This window comes from Lissotriton helveticus, chromosome 2_1, assembly GCF_964261635.1.
Source record: "Lissotriton helveticus chromosome 2_1, aLisHel1.1, whole genome shotgun sequence".
In the NCBI taxonomy this organism is placed as follows: Eukaryota; Metazoa; Chordata; class Amphibia; order Caudata; family Salamandridae; genus Lissotriton; species Lissotriton helveticus.
In genome coordinates this window covers 1,645,082,698-1,645,100,738 of record NC_136059.1, presented here as the reverse complement: position 1 = coordinate 1,645,100,738, position 18,041 = coordinate 1,645,082,698, and the positions used below count along the sequence as shown (strand labels likewise).

General features: G+C 43.5%; 1 protein-coding gene across 2 annotated transcripts in view; it reads right to left on the bottom strand.

The window, feature by feature from the left end:
• The window catches only part of PAPSS1 (3'-phosphoadenosine 5'-phosphosulfate synthase 1), a 266,540-nt gene that overhangs the window by 31,860 nt on the left and 216,639 nt on the right, over positions 1 to 18,041 (bottom strand). For both annotated transcript variants that reach the window (XM_078676598.1, XM_078676599.1), the window contains exon 11: positions 3,107 to 3,336. In XM_078676598.1, coding sequence (XP_078532724.1) covers positions 3,107 to 3,336 — 230 coding nt within the window. The remainder of the gene's footprint in view (positions 1 to 3,106; positions 3,337 to 18,041) is intronic.

The window sequence follows — 18,041 nt, the reverse complement described above, 5'->3', positions numbered from 1 at the left end:
GCCAATAGCTTATATGCCGGCGCCCCCCTTTACCTTATAGACCGACTACAAATCGTTCAGAATGCGGCAGCAAGGCTTATTGGTAACATCCCCGCCCGCAACTCGGTCAGAGGATATCGGGATGAGCTACATTGGCTTCCTATAGCCCGACGTATTGATTTCAAAATCTTGATCCTTGCCTTCCGGGCAATTCATGGAATTGGCCCGGCCTATTTGAGCAAAAGACTCAAGATATCTTCTTCAGTAAGACATCTGAGATCAAACAGCCTTCGCTTACTGAATGTCCCCAGATTTAGACTTACCCGTAGTGGTGGCAGAACATTCACCGTTACAGCAGCCAAGCTCTGGAACAGCCTTCCTCTGGACCTTAGGTTCATTGAGTTTGAGCCAGTCTTCCGACGCAAACTAAAAACCTGGCTGTTTACCAAACGTTGATTAAGAGCTCCTCTGCAACCCTCTCTTGTGTTAAACCTGTAATCTTAGCGCCGGGACACCCCCGCTGGAGGTAGCCGCGCGCTTTATAAGCTTCTTAAATAAATAAATAAATAATAAATCGTGATGGGAAAGCAAAACTCAATGATTTATTTTTAAGTCTTATATAGCGCAAACTCGACCGAAGGTTATCAGAGCGCTTTACATGAGCACCTGTTAAGTTACACAACTTTACCTTCATTTTTTGGCAGGCAAGGGGAGATTAATTTGCACAGAATCACAGGATGTGACAACGCCGAGGTTCGAACCTGCCCCCCTCCCCAAACCCAGTTCCAAGGTCAGTCGCTCTGACCATTATGCCACATCCGTTCTCTGAATTGCTCTGAAATTCCTTATGTGGGATCAGAATGGTGGGCAGAGTAGCGAGCACTGGTAATGAATGTAGAACCTCTAGGCATGAAGTAGCACTCCCATCTGTTCAGGTCCACTTGGGCGCGATTTGTCCAAACCAGGTCAAACATGGGAAAATTCAACTAGGGCAACTTGATGCGCATTTTGTTGGTCGTAAGGTGGGAATAGTGCAAGCAATTGTGAACCCTGCTTTACATGCCCCTTTGCTCCACTTCACCCTTTTGTTTTGCTTGTTCCACCCCAATATCAATTTAGTTGCAAAATCTTCAGCAGAACACATGACCCGTCCTTAGGTTCCAGTGTGGGTTTCAGCCACATTGGAAAAACGACATCTAAATACCATGAAACTAGGGTAGAAATTGGAGCCGATGTCCTGCATTTCCATTGGACAGAGCAGGGATAACGTGTTGGCAACAGAGGGTAGATACAGGAAGAAAGGGGCCACAATTACTTTTCTGTCAGGGCGATTATTAGCTCATATCCCAATGGCAGTTTAAAAAAAAATAACTTATAGGACAAATACCTGCATACCACTCCATCCGTTACCGAAGCAAATTTAGGACTGCCTTGAAGTTATTGCCGTTTTAATACAAAAAGCATACATTATAATCTTCTCACGTAGCAAATTCCTCAAGCTTTAACTTTAACCGATATATAGGACCCTTTTCTGTGGATTGCGAAAGCACAGTGGGCTGCCGCCAAGGACGGGACATTGGTTTGGACCCCAGCAGCATGAAAGTCTGACTGTGTGGGGATTATGGTGATTCAAATGCAGAAAGCATTGCCCACTGAAGGGTAAGAATCGGGAGACTGTCTGCGCACTACATGACCCAGCATGCTTGAGCCCTGCCTATCGAGGCGCCCACCAGGGGGCAAAAACTTTAAAAACTGCAAATGAGATGCAGGTGTGTTGTACAGCCTCGTGAAGCCTTGGCTCTCCTCTGAAGAAGGTCAATGGGACCGAAATATATTAGGAAAACGCCAGCATTGAAATAAAAGCTTGTTTTCACCATAAGGAGTGCGGCAAATACCTTTCTGCTGCAGAGAGGACTTGGATATATATATATATATATACACACATACATATATACATACATATATACATATATACATATACACACACACACACACACACACATGAAACATGCACTGGAAAGGTACATTGCAGGTGTACAAGTTATTTTGCTGTTTCTGTCATTGCATCTAGATATATGATACAACAAGTAACATCATACCTACAACAAGTCAGGACTATTGCTTTTGTCAATGGTTGTTAGTTGCATAACATAAATACGCAGCAACTATGGATAGTATATAATATTGGAAAAGCTTCCACTTAAAACCCTGGTGACACCACAACAATGTTGCTGCTCCTGAGTTCCAAAAAGAGAAGGGAAATGCAGAGAAAAAATGACTCTCTTTAAAGGATTTCCCTTCCAGGACAATGCTCTCCTGGCTTGACGCCATGTCGTAACTTCTCCACTGGTGAGAAGTGAGCACGCCAACATCCATGTGCCTGCTGTCACTGCAGTCCTGGAAAAAACAGACCGCCTGTGCCAGGGCACAAAACAGAGCCCGATAGAGACCCATTTTGAGGCCTCCTTTAAAAACTGCCGGTGCTCAGCACCGGTGAGACAAGGCCCACTTAAATCCCTGGCTATGTGTAAGGGCGAGAGAGCTCCAGCCCTATCTTAGGCAGCCGAATCTGATTAATGCTTTGGATTAGAAGCAAGCAAATGTGGGCGAACCAACTATTTTTTCTTCTGGTCTTAACACTTTCAATGATTTGAGGTATTGGCTAAATGACCACACTGCCAATCACTTCTGGGTCGCTGAAGGTCCGATTAGAAGTTGGCAGAGGGGGACACTCCGCCACAAACATGAAGGATATCCTGTCTGCCGTATTACGATCACATTCTGTCCTATGGGTATCATAATACGGCGGATGAGATATCCGTCAAATTTGTGAGGCAGTATTCCCTAAGCCGACTTCTACATCAGGCCCTAATATTGTCGAAAAATTAAGACAGAGATATACGACGAACGCTCGCACCTTGCGCATCCTTCATTCTACAGCAACAGCTAGGCTAATGCTCTTCTCTGTCATTATAATATATAGCGCATGGATGCTGTCCGAGATGGGAGTTGAAAACCCCTCTGTATCTCATTCTGAACAAACTGGCCGATGATAAACAGAATCTAAGCATTTACTAAAAATAAGATATCTTGGCTCAGATATTAAAAAAAAATAAAAACAACTTACTGCTCAGAATCATAGTAGTCCATGCATTTCTTTTTCTTGTTGTAGGCAGCGACCCGGAATGGGACAATTTCAAGTGCAATGAGGCCAGGAGCCATTGTGAGAACTTTAGCGCCATGAGTTGGTTCATACAGATCCTTTCCAGTATCTGGGTGAGGCATGCCTGCGGGATCCCGGCCGACGATGTAAAAATTGGCCCCTGCTACCATTCTCGCTCTGCAGTGCCACTGAACCTAAATATAAAACAAATATTAAGGTAAGCAAGAGATCCCGATTTGTATCGCTGACAAATGTGCAGATCTACCATTTTATGAAAAATATACTCTACTCAACAGTGATCACGCAAATCAGATCTGTAGACATTTCAGACAACAAGCTCTTGAGATACAAAAGTATAAAACGAGAATCTCAGCAGACCGTTGTGTTTGCAACCTCTGTAAATCCTACAATTGAGGTGCAGGCATAGTACCAATCCTGTCCAATCGAAAAACCCCAAACTTTAATGGAAATTAAGTATACCAAGGGAATCAGGTAAGCAGACTGAGAAGAAAGCATGCTCTCAAGTTAGTGGCTTTACACACCTGGAAAAAAACAAAACAGACCTGGAACAGAGAAAATAGCTAGCACAGATCAAAGAGCAGGCAATGGTGGTCATACATTATTAAGTAAACCAGTTGGTTCCATTACCCACTGTGCAGTTTAATAGAATATAGATTAATCCAACATTTACATGTATCAAAACAAATTGGGAACACAGCAGATAAACTGGCAGTGCACGAACAACGAACGGTTCACTTAGTTTGCATGTGGGCAGCAAGCCCTATACATTTACATTTCTTAATTCAATAACATGTACATGCAGAGACTGCTGGAATACTAGTTGGATGTATGCCATTTATTAATGAAGTACTTCAATGAAGAGTCAGTCATAAATTGATTCTAGACCATACTATATGAATAGCCAATGAGAGAGGAAAAACAAACCCTTTTTCTGTCAACATACACACTCCATAATTTATTGAGTCCACTCAGAGAGTACCCAAAGCCTAGACAAGGGCAAATCTGAGTGAAACAATGCGGCTGCTCAAGGAAGAGGGATTGGCTAAGAGGTTTTCCTTAAAAATGGCAAAGGCTCCTACCAAGAAGAAGCATTGTGCTGATAACCGTGCTTTGTTTTAAACCGAAACAAATGAGCGCCACCAAGCAGCTCTGTAATGGACCATCACTAACATATTTTGCTATTTATATCCTGGCTGGGAGAAGGTGTCAAAAGGGAAGAGACTCCAAGTATTCTTCAAACCCCAACCCTCCACTTCTAATAGTCACACTGTGGATACTTGTACGTGTTAGTAAGGTCTGCCTGACCAGAATAGTATGTTTGGCAATCATGTATAGGATTGCATTTTTAAAACAGTAACAGAACGTAACTGCGAAGTTGAAATGTGAAAAGACCTATTTAAACATTGCCAATATAATAAAATAATTGTGAAAAATTCTGAGGGGCGCCCAATGATTCCCCCCCCCCCCCCCCCCCCCCCTGGTGTTGGCATTAAAAGATTTGAAGACCCCTGCTCTAGGCACTAATATCAAAGAGCCGAATCAGCAAATGACTCAATCAAGTTGAAAAACAAACGGAGATGAACGAAGGATTTTGTTTGAACTCTTAGAACGAATAATGGCTTGATCTTTCTTCTTTTTAAATCATGTTTTACTTTGTCTCTGAATAGAGATGTGCTTTTAGAATGCCAGTTTCACGGCTCACTTAAATAGAATTCGTCTCATTTACGAGATTATCCTGAATCTATAACCTTTGGGTAGTGCAAGTAAGTATCTTGGGATAAACCAGATTTAAAAGCTAGAGAACTATGAATTACAATCATTTGTTTTTTAAACTGCTTATATAAGCCGAAGTACTATCACTAACAACATACGTATACTTTTTTAAAATCAACCTATAAAGGTTGAACTGCTTAGTTACCCTGCCAGAATTCAAAGCTGTACGAGGCAGGGTCAAAGGGGAAATATGCAGCAAGTGCAACATTACTGGTTGCAGATGAGCCAATGAATGATAATGAATCTTGGCTAGATGGATCACTCCTGCTATGAGAACTGATACTATTAGAGAAATATTTTCATCTGGGGATACATTTCAAATATTTATATAACAAAAGCAAGCCAATGTGTCTATCCCTCTTCTCCCAAGCAATTTAAAAAAGATTTTTTTTATCAGATATATATTATAGTTCTAAATCAAAGGGAGATACACGAGGGGGTCTATGTACTGCCAATTCATTTGATCTTAAATGTTATTTTTTAAGTAGTGAACAAACATACATGAAAACAAGTTAAAATCAAATATTCATGAGCATCAATAGTAGCAGGCCTTAACAGATCTTTCCAAAGAGCTGACCACAATTGGCAAGTTATTGCCATTTGGGGAAAGTTTGAAAGATAAAGACTAAATCATCCTGTTAAATAAGTATACAAAATGTAACCCCAGACCAGATGAGAATACCTTTACATCCTATATATTGGCCTAAACGTAATTCTTATGGGGTTACAGAAAGCGTTACACTCAATTGATATGGGAACTAAGGCACAAGGAGAGAACCCACATTGACCAGATGCCTGGCCCTTGACCACTGTGTCACTGGAACCAAGCTGCACCCGACAGAAGAGCCCCAAATCAGGGTGAAACAGATCTTGGGTTACTTGTGTTCTGGTTTAGATAGGACCTGGCTTGGAAGTTTGGGCTGGTTTGATCCTGTTGGAGCAGGACCAATCCTGATTGGTATTGGGTTGGGTGGAATATAAGGTGGCATGGTGGCCAAAAGAACGACAGGCTGGAATGCTACCCATGGAGATTGTCGGTGGTTAGAATTATTGGAAGCATTCCTCCCATCAAATTTGTCTCTGGTTTCTGGAACAGACTTTAGACCCGATTTAGAGTTTGACAGATGGGATATTATGTCACAAACGTGATGAGTATTCGGTCTGCCGTATAAGAAGTGATATGGGTTATAATGCACTTGGAATATAGCAGAGGAGAGATCCGTCACATTTGTGATGGAGTATCCTGTTCACTGAACTCTAATTAGACCTTCAGTGTTAAAACTATCATATGAATTTAAACATTGCTTGCCTGTGGAATATACTCAAGGAACTGGTCCGGTAATTTGGCCGGATTTCCCTACTCATGGTATTACTGACACAGGAGGTACCTACAATTGGGGACAGGGGAGGTGGGGCTGGTAGTGAATCATTATGAGTTGTACCCTTACGACCCACTATGAAATGGAAATACTATGGGAATTCAGTAATTCTGGGTCAGATTCCATCAGTGATTCTTCCTGTTGGGCCAGATTGTGACCAAGAGATTTTACCTGATAAAGGCCATTTGGCAGCCGACAACTCCAGATGAAACATAAGCCATCTGGTGTGTTCTTGCGGATCTCATAATACGGATGGGGCAATTAACTACTGTTACAGGCCCCAGTGGAAATGCCGTACGCAGGGGGACATTGGCAGGGCAGCCACCTTAATGGCCACTTGATGTAGCGCCCTCCCCCCCCCCCCCCTGTCCAGGGCTTCGAAGGAGGCGCGGCAAGCCTCGTCTGCAGGGGAGGGCCTTCCAGTGGGGGCGGGCCAGGTACTTAAGCTCCGGCCGCCCCTAGCTCTGCCTCTGTCCTGCTTCGGTTCCTGTCCGACCGCCTGAGCGAAACGCAAAAAAAAAACTGTGGGTGGTGGTTGCAATAGACACCGCCACCAGTGAAGGCTGCTAGGCGGGAGGAAGAGGAAGGGTGTATAGGACTGTCACCCCCACTTCCTTCTTCCTGGTATGCACGAACAATGGTGTGGCGCAGGGCGTCACACTCCGGGATTCGGTCAGGAACAAGGTGACTTAGCAGCCTGGACCACTGTCAGATGGCGAGGGACCACCAAGTCAGGACAATAAGGCAGAGGCCAGTTGTGCGGTTAAATTTCCGAGTGTCCCACCAGCCAAATGCACTTGATCATGACTAAGGCAGCGCAATGGGTATTTAGCAACTTAGCACTTCGTAGTTTCCAGGACCAATGGTCATGCGAGGAGGTGTCGTTTTGCTAGCGGTATAAGATGGAGCGCAATGCCCGCCAGGATGTCAGCAGCTAGGTCTGAGCTAGAAAGGGAGGCACGCGCGAACACTGCTTAAGGGAAGCTGCCGCTCACTACTGAGACAGTTGGTTGGGATCCGCAGTAGGCACCGCGGTAAGCAACGTGGTCCTCTTGGGGTACAACGAACAGCAATTTACTGAGTATTGTAATGGACCGATAACTAAGGGCGCAGTGTCTCGAACAATTACGCAAGCGGTGGCAAGATGGCCTTTTACTCATCAGGTTGCCAGGTGCGGCTGCGGGAACGCTCATTCGTTGCCAGGTTGGCACAGCGAGCAACGCACGGGGACTGGACCCAGGGTCTCGCATGGACGCATCTGTATGTGGGCTACCCCGGGACGGGGGAGGAGCAGGTGAACAACAGCTCTCATTAGACTGCTACAGGCCATGCAAAGTGATATAGTGGACTATCAACAATTGTTCCACGTAGGGAACAGCGGGGTGCCAGGTCCACAGCTGCGGTAGAGCATTGGCACTATTGCAGGCAAGAGTGGAAGGCTATTATTGAAAGGATGGCGTGCACTGTCCAAGTTGGGATGGATATGTTTCTCCCTGATATACGGATGCACTGCAAGCTGCGAGATGGAAGTAGGGAGCTCGGAGGTGGGGGGCTCTGTCATCGACGGTAGCCTCCTCCAGAGCTGTGGCGGAGTTACAGGGTGATCTGGAGGCAGACGGGTACAGTAAGGGTACCTCTGCGGCAGACTGGTACAGTAAGGGTACCTCTGCCTGGCACAGTAAGAGTGCCTGACCCAAGGACCGGGAGCCGCAGGAGGTTCCGGGAAACCGCGACGGTGCCCCGTTAGGTCTTCGGGCGGTCGGGGGGCCTGAACCGACTGGGGGTGTGCCATACCGCTCTGCCCTGAAAGGGGGGGCGGGAGTCTAAGATAAGGATCTACAAGGTGCTACACTGTCCGAGCGTCGACTCACCGTGCTGGCTGGCTAGTTAGGCAGGCGGGACAGCGAGGGGCTGCCTGCCTTGGATCACCCGTAAGATAACCCATCAAACGTCATACGCTTGTTGTATGAAAATAAACCTGCAGCTGTTCTCAACCATAACAATGTGTCCAGTGTAATCATTATATGGGCAAAATGTGTATGATGTTGGGTGGGAGCGGATGACGGTGTGGGCACTATAAGCAGCCCCTCGTAATGAAGTCCTTAACCTGCTACCCGGGACTTCGCGCTTGATGTTGCATGCCCACACCCACCAGGGAGTAGCTCTAAGCAAGTCAGTGTGCTACCCACACTTCAAATGCAGACAGCACAAGGAGCAGACAGAATTTGGTTGATCAGTACGGAAAGAAAAAATATTCTTTGATGGAAAGTAAAGTGAAGGAAACTCAATTAAAGCAGGAAAAAAACCAGGCGGGTGGCAGCAATTCACAAATTGTTACCGGGAAGAGAAAGAGAAATGCCGATGGTTACATTTATGCAGGTATGCAAATGCAATGCTACCTGCTGCAATCTTGTTAGCTGAAGGAATCTGTTTTCCCTCGAGTTCTATCGAGTGTAACACATTTCTAAATGGTTTGATAGAGGCGGCGTGGCAGGAAGCAGTCTTACAGTTTCAAAATCGTGCACAATGTTTTTTGTAATTTTATTTATGCACAATGTTTTTTGTAATTTTATTTATGCTTATATTTCCGTGGTGTCATAAATACATAGCCATTTACGTTACAGCAATAAAATGGCCAAGATTCCCAGAGAGGACATCACATCTTTCACATATATTCTACAGTATGCCCCAGTGGAGTCAAGCTAACACTATGCAGGGGGTTGGGTGTCTATGCTGTCTCGTTGTGTTATCAGAATGTTTCAGGATGACTTGTGCTGTGCATCTCTGCTTCCCGTAATGTATCTCACCCTGTACATTGAGAATTTGGTGGTGCGTTTGGAGTTAGGTCTCGCTTCCCGCTTTCTTAAAATCATGCAAAATGTGATCAGAATGATTAATTTTTCAGCACAATACTCTAGAATGCACGTTAGTATGGAGAAACATATCTGGTGCATGTGGACCAGTACTCCACCCTTTCAGAAGTCATGCTAGAAAGTGAAGACAGACTTAAGGCACAGACGCAGCGAAGGTGGTCTAGAGAGGCATGGGAAAAAAGAGGATTTGAATACACATCGTGTGAATGAGCAGGAGGCTACGGGCGATGTTTAAAGTACGGCCCCAGGTTGGATGGTTTTTGCACTCCGGAAGAGTCCCTCGACCCTTCTGTGCCTTACAATCCTCGGTGCGTTATTAATGGGATGTAGTTTGACAACCTCTACTTACATAGTAGAATCAGGTTGACGAGAAGTCAGTTTATTTCATGAAAATCACAACATTGACTGCCACAAACAGTTCTGAGACGCTGATTACAGCCAGAACCTAGCCTGCTAAGGACAGCCATACAAAATACACTGAACCCAGAGACTTAATAAAACTCGTACAAATCTTTAGTTTTCCCTAAATCCTGATTTTAAAGTACTACCTTCAAATCGTCACATGGCAGGTCTGCGATTCGGTTTACCATGCTTTCTTCTCTGTTGGAAATATTACACAATGTAAGAGGCATGCTACAGAGCGGGTCATGCAGACCCATAGTGAGTGCAGACAGGACACGCATCGCTGGTTGGTGATCAGACAACTGTGCTTAAGACCTCAGGGAACGGTCTTGAATGTGGCGACTCCCTACAGCTGCATTCACAAACTATGCACCTGCTTACAAATAAAAATCAGACAGACATCATTTATTCGCAAATCCAGAATCAAACATTTGGAAGTTGCGCAGGAATTGGCCAAGAATAAAAGCTAGGTACATTTACTGCTGAAAGAACACAAGGGACTTTTTCAATCTGGCGTGGCTTCCTTCGTGCTGGAAACAATTTGTTTTCTAAGGAACATTCTGCTAATATTGCAAAAAAGGCAATAAACATCCAGCAAGGTTGTTCGTACTAACATGGGGTGCATGAACCAACCAGCTTCCTATTCAAACTGGCTGCTCGTTTGGTAACCTCGCATCTGAGCAAAAAACGGAGTTAATCATCTGATCCTCCGATCTTGCTAGTCTTTACGCGGGCGTGGATAAAACTAAATATATTTAAAGCACCAAGTGCATTCAAGTCCCAGAATAGGTCCGATGGAGGACACCAAAGATGACAAGCATTGGTCAAGCAAATAGGTCTCGCCTATGCAAGAGATATTGGCTTTGCCAATTTGGTTTAGCCATGTTGTACCATAGCATGTCTACTGCTCAGCGCTGCTAAAAGTTAGTGGCGGAGAGAGGAGTAGAGTGGCGCAGAGGGAGCGGCACAGTGAAGAGGGGCATGTGGGAGTAGAGCAGAATAAAGTGTTGTACAGTGGAATAAAGTGGCATGGAGTAGAGCTGAGCGATCTGGAGTGGAATAGTGTGAGAGTGGAGTGTTGTAGAGTATAGTGTAGTAGAGTGGGTAGAGTTTCAGGGTGAAGGGGCGTAGAGTGGAGTAACGCGTTGCAGAGTGAAATGCCACAGAGTAGAGTGGTGTGGAGCGGCATAGGGTAGAGTGAAGTAAAGTGCAGTGGAGTGGTGTAGCGTTGAGTGTCAGAGTTAAATGGAGTATCAGAGCGTCATAGAGTGTCAGAGTGGAGTGTCGCAAAGTGCAGTAGAGTGGCCAAGAATGCAGTGGAGTGGCGTAGAGTAGATTAGAGTGGCCTAGAATGAAGTGGCATTATCGTGACTCTGAGTGGAGTCTTGTGGAGTGGAGGGGTACAGATTGGTGGGGCATAGAGTAGAGTGGAGGGGCATAGCGTTGAATGTGCATGGTGTAGTAGCACGTTGCCATTACACACAACACATTTTCAATTAAAATTACAGTTACATTTTCAAATACAGTTTCACTGATAAAACTGTCCAGCACACAAATGATAATGTGTGGAAATGGCATCACCTGGTGTATTGATTTGTTTTGATCGTATTAAAAAAAATTGTTTTCACTCACTTCCGAATTACAAAAAAAATGAGCTTCGTTTGTGCTTTCCTAATTCTGATGTATTCTGAAAAAATTAGAGCTATGTGGTACTGTTGAGAACCTCACTTCAAAAAAATAACAGGAATGCTGCAACCAAAAGTGTTTTCACATTTCACTAGTTAAAATTCCTTCCCCATTAGGACCAAGTGTGAACATGTTCAGATGGCTTCATTTGCCAGCACATCGGCTACTGATGTGAAATCGAGATGCTGGGAAAGGTTGCTTCCCTTTGGAACACCGGTCGTGGTACATGAATGTTACACCTACCTAGTTAAGCAGAGTCTAAAATATGGTCTCCAGTAAAAAATGATCATATTCGGAAGTTCAGATGAGAAGTGCTAAGACTAGCCCAGTTGCAGTATTAAGAAGAGAAAAAACCTTGTGCAAGTTTTTGATTGGTTTTCTGATCCCCAAAAGAACTACACAATTGACCATATATGCAACTCAAGAAATGGGCCTTGTGCAATAAGTATGCAAAAAAACAGGGGGAGAGGAGGATAATAGAGTCTAGGACGTCCTCCTCTGGGTCAGTAAGAAACAGAGTGGATCCCAGTCATGGGACCCTAGGACCTAGCTCAGCTCAGGTATGTGATTGTTCTAAATCATAGTACCTTAAAGAAAGAAAAATTTCTTTCTAGTGTCCCCTCACTCACCGGGGTTTCCCCACGGTGACATGCTTCATCATTGGGGTCCTCCCAGTTCTCTACGAAAAGGGGCGTGCTGCGACTCACGGACTACGCAGGAGAACTTCAGTGTGAATGACTATGTGTGGTGCAAAAAAGAATAAGTGGAGTGGGTGTGTGGGAGTATTAAAAATACCATACTTAGTGGGTCTAACTGTTTTATTGAGCTCCTATGCAGGTATATTAAAAGTGGGGTTAATGTCACTGTAGGGCAACCTATAATGTGGTTGACTCAGTGATCAAATATGGTCGACATGTTTCATGCTACCCCTAGCATTTCTTCGGGACCATGCAGGGACCAGCCCTGCATATGCCACTCCTAAATCCCAATAGAGGGGACTGTGAATCTATTACAGTAAAAAGGTGATATTATTTGCATGCATTTCTAATAAAATACATACTTTTGTTCCTCTCAATTAGTAGGTGCTGTAAAATAAAGCACATTGTTAATGACAAACCTTCCCCTAGGGAAGGCACACATAGTACATTTGTAAGCCACTCTCATTCTGTGTTTATATAGAATGGTTTGCGCCATATTGGCGCGTTCAGGCTTTCCAAATCCTTGGTCAAAAACTGTCGTGAAATTTGTTCGTGAATTCACACAAATAAACAAGACAGGACTTATTGTGATCAAACATATAACTTACACAACATATACAAAGTACACAGAATAAGAAGAGCTCCAATAGTTACTTTTTAAAGCGAAAATTGACACTTCCTGGGACCGCATCTTGCCTTGTTCCTGCCGGGCTATGGTTATACAAGCCCTCTTCTCTTTCCGTTTACACGCGGAGAGAGACATACGTCCAACATGGCCGCCACAGTGGGACCGGTCTAGTAGCTGAGGGCGTGCTCTATCTGGCTCCGACACCGGAACAAACAAAAACCATAGCCCGGCAGGAACAAGGCAAGATGCGGTCCCGGGGAGGTGTTTGAGTAGGTAGAAATACGCGATTTCACAATACAGGATGTAAGTATTATATCTCTGCTTCCGATGTAGAAAGCCACTCTAAATTACATCGTGATCATTCACGAAGGCGGCAATTCCGACATAACGATTTATGTATATATGTATATCGTTCTTCCAGCAGTGTATCCCATAAGTGAAATTGACCCCCCAGAGTGACCAGGAAGTGCCAATTTTCGCTTTAAAAAGTAACTATTGAAGCTCTTCTTATTCTGTGTACTTTGTATATGTTGTGTAAGTTATATGTTTGATCACAATAAGTCCTGTCTTGTTTATTTGTGTGAATTCACGAACAAATTTCACGACAGTTTTTGACCAAGGATTTGGAAAGCCTGCACGCGCCAATATGGCGCAAACCATTCTATATAAACACAGAATGAGAGTGGCTTACAAATGTACTATGTGTGCCTTCCCTAGGGGGAGGTTTGTCATTATAAATGTGCTTTATTTTACAGCACCTACTAATTGAGAGGAACAAAAGTATGTATTTTATTAGAAATGCATGCAAATAATATCACCTTTTTACTGTAATAGATTCACAGTCCCCACTATTGGGATTTAGGAGTGGCATATGCAGGGCTGGTCCCTGCATGGTCCCGAAGAAATGCTAGGGGTAGCATGAAACATGTCGACCATATTTGATCACTGAGTCAACCACATTATAGGTTGCCCTACAGTGACATTAACCCCACTTTTAATATACCTGCATAGGAGCTCAATAAAACAGTTAGACCCACTAAGTATGGTATTTTTAATACTCACACACACCCACTCCACTTATTCTTTTTTGCACCACACATAGTCATTCACACTGAAGTGCTCCTGCGTAGTCCGTGAGTCGCAGCACGCCCCTTTTCGTAGAGAACTGGGAGGACCCCAATGATGAAGCATGTCACCGTGGGGAAACCCCGGTGAGTGAGGGGACACTAGAAAGAAATTTTTCTTTCTTTAAGGTACTATGATTTAGAACAATCACATACCTGAGCTGAGCTAGGTCCTAGGGTCCCATGACTGGGATCCACTCTGTTTCTCCTTGTGCAATAAGACTATGGGCCTGACTTCGGTTTAGCAGTTGGCGTCGCCATCACAACATGCCAAATTTTTTATTTGCCCTATTACAGTGCATTGTACTCTATGGTGCTTGCAATAAAGCAGACAGGATATCCCGTGAACGAGTAACCCACCCGCCAAACTCTATTTCAGGCCCTATGCCACTTTTGTGATTCTGGCGCCAAAGAATAATTTGATAAATTCAGATTTGAAAGGTATACTTGCTTTGTAATGAACACATTCTTCCGCTTTGTAGTAGTTAAATTTTGAGCCACGTTTATAAATCTGATTAATAAAAAAAAAAAAATCTGTTCGTAATCAGTCCTGCCTCATGTTTTCAGAAACTATTAATCATGGTTCGGAGCACAAGATTAGCGTTCAAATAGACTGGTGTTCAAGATATAAAATATAAATATATAATTACAAATAGTTTCACAGCTTGCATTTTCTTTTTTTCTTCTCCTTTATATTTTTCGTTTAGAAGGTGCCCTTATAATCGATGTTAAACTATCAGATAAAAAAAAAAATCAAAATTTTTCCAGACAGCAAATGTTTGCTTTCATTCAGCAAAAATAAAAATAAATTACAAAAACATAACTGAGATGCAAAGAAACAATGCCACCAACGCAGTCATCATCGCCCTCGGCAAGAGCATAAGTGGAAAAAGAGAAAGGCTAGAGGTTTCACCCAAGGCTACTTGGCAGCAGAATTCAAGACCGAAAAAAGTATTTAATCTTGGTTTCAGGTGTGCATGGTTGATGTCAAAAAAAGATTTGACAGCAGGTGAGACACCTAGCTATGTAAATGCTGACAATGCAAACATTCTCCCGCAGTTAAAAGATCTGGGTTAAATCCATCGTTCTTTTGCCCACTACACCACCCCAATTTGGTCCCAGCCATATGCAAATCAGTCTTGACCCTGTGTCCCATGGAAACAGTCCAGACCGAACTGCCAGGCCAGGCCAGGCCAGGTCCTCCCTGGAGCAGAAACAAGGATCCTGGGATCGGTTTCAGGGTATGTCTCCCTTCTTCAGCCAGGCTAGCTTGAATCCAGTGGCACAGTGAGCAAGGGACCCGCGTCTGGGCATACTCATCCCACTTAGGGCGAAAAGTGTTCACTCTGAGGCGGAAGCAACACAGTCCTAATGGTTAACCTACCAGTCTATTTCTGCCAACCTTACAGTCTGTTAACTTCAAATGAAAAGCCTCTTGCTAAGAGGCTGAGACTAGACTCATAATTCCAAATCCATAGAACATATATCATGGATTTTCTGTTCATGTCAGTATCGGCAATTTTCCTACCGAAAAACTTGAACAGATTTCTCTAGATTATAAACTGAAGCCAAAAAAATAAAACAAAAAAGGGCCAGAGGACATAGTTAACGGGACAAAAACCTCACGGTCGTCTAACCGAAAAACGGATAATGAAATTAAAGTCAAAAAAACAGACGACAAATACAAATAATGGCTGCAAAATAAGAATAAAACAGAGGAAAATAAAGCATCACTCTCAGAGCATGTCTTAACGCTAAAGAAAACCGATCTAAAATGAGACAAAGGTGCAGGTAATTGAAGTATGTGCGCAAAAGCTGATAAATATAATGCTTAAAACGTTAGTATAGACGTCAGTGGGTGATGCTCCCAAAACATTATTACAAATGGAAAGATGTAGAAAGTGATTAACTTGACATTGTGCAAGTGAGACAAAAAAGTATGACACGACCATAACAGAAACTGAACAAACACAAAGCACAGCAGCTTGAAAACCAAGTATATTGTGTTTTCTTGGCTGAGGATGCAGCTGTTAAATACCAGTGCATGTGCTGGAGGTCTTTCTATAAGAGATAAGACCTGAACAAGTGTGTCCAAGGGAACCTAAAGTTATCAGACATTAATATTTATAATTTTTTTATTCAACGAGTCCAATCAATTGATTTCACTGAACTCCCACAAATATGGACTATTAAGTCTGTTTTGACAAGGCCTGCGACAGAACTGAGGTGCGTTATTTTTGCAATTAATTCATGTCCATGTTGATAAAGATAGCTTATCATCGGAGACACTGGAATTATACGATTGTGCGACAGTGGCGATTTTCACATAATTATAGATTTGCCACATAATCCATCATCTGCTGCATAATCTGCAGATTTGAAAATAAAAAAATGGTTTCAAGCTCAAACGGTTCAAAAGTTACTAAAAACAGAGCAACATGTGTTGCTGCGCAGTGCAGGGCCCTTCGCAAAGGTCGACTGGTCACCTTTCCGTTGCTTACTGCTATATTTGGGTATTAAATTTGCACTAATGAGGCAGTGTTAAATAGTGTAAAAAGTACAAAACAATGAAATAATACTACCAAAAAAGTACTGTCTTGCAGCAGAATTTGCTTCTTGACACAATTTACTCAACTCTGCCGCATAATTTGGCCTTTTCTGACGCATAATTCCAGTAGCCCTGGTTATGGCTCACTCCGGTCCACTTTCAAGCCAGGATGGAACGCCAATCATACCCTGAAATAAGCCCACTGTATTCTGGGATAGCACGCGAAATTCAATGTGCCCTTTATGTCATACCCAGAACCTGCTCACAGGGGCATTTATAACCGAAAGAGACACCTCATGGGCGTCAAATGTGCCAAAAAGCCCAGTATCTGCCAAATACACAAATGCCACATTTTAAACAAATTGTAAGTGAAATTCCCTAGGAGCTTTTAAAATGTACGCCTTTTTGTAGCAGGCGAGAAGTTCAGGAAACAGTATCTAATTAGAGGATTGCAATGGTGTACAACGGGTAGTAATTTTTAACAGGTGTACAGGAACTCGCGCTACAATCGAAATTGAGTGGATTCTCGTGCTGGCGGATGTTGCGGCCCATCTGGATTCTGCAGCTCGTGCTAACACTTTTACACCACAGATATGCGATCTCACCGGCACGTGCTGTGCACATGTGGGATGAGCGCCATTTCATTTCCCCAACTCTCGCAATTTAAATCCCTGGAGGATATCGCGGTTTAAAAATCAAATCAATAACAGGGATCCCCCAAACGAAGGGCGGCGCGTCCATTATAGGCTTGGTTTGTTATGGGAAGAAAAGAATAAATCATAATTGCAGATAACGTACACAACTGCTCAAAACTGTCTTCATGAAACAGATGTAGAGGCAGGTGGACTACATGATGTATACAAATATGCATGTGATTGACAAAGCTAAGTTTCACAGGAAGTGGCTTGTTTTAAACTAGGAGTAAGGTTCCGCTTTCAACTGCGCATTTTACTTTCTGCTGCACTGTCACTTTAATTCCTCTTGCAGCACACTGATTAGCCAGCTATTTCATTCAACAACACTAAAAAAAATTCAAAACACGAAAACGGACTCTAATAAATGACCGGTATAAATGATCACTTTGAGTTCTCGCTGACAGTGGTGAATTAATTGCAGAAAGATTAAGATCATTTCACCGGTCTAGGTGGACGTGGGTGGAGGGATCCCTAAAACTAGCTGATTAACAAGTGAAGTTGAGGGAAACCCAATCTCAGATGCGTCTGTGGTGCACAGAGACGTTTAACACCCATTTCTTGATTTCAAGAAGCATTCTGTTCAAAGCACCTGTTTAAAATACTGCACACTTGGCAGCTAGAGTGCTGTGATCATCAGATTTCTAGTTTAACATCTTGGGTCCCTGTGATCGTTTTCTACCCATATCGCCCTGCTTGTTTGAGGGCGAGGTGTACCGCCCTAGGCTGCATTAGATTAATGTGATATATTGCCTCTTGCGCCGGCCACACGTCTTGGACTATATAGGGCTTGTTAGACCTGGCATCTTTTGGCATGGTTTCCCTTGTCTTTTTGCCTCTGGCCTACTGTTTTTGGCTCTGTGCTGCATTTTTATTCCCGCTTGTGTTAGGACTCTGGGCACTTTACTACTGCTGACCAGTGCTAAAGTGCTAGTGCTCTCGGTCTAAAATGTTGTTGATTTACTAGTACGTCCCTAACACAGGGCACCATGTGTGCCCAGGGCCTGCAAATCAAATGCTACTAATGGGCCTGCAGCACTGATTGCACCACTCACATACGTAGCCCTGTAAACAT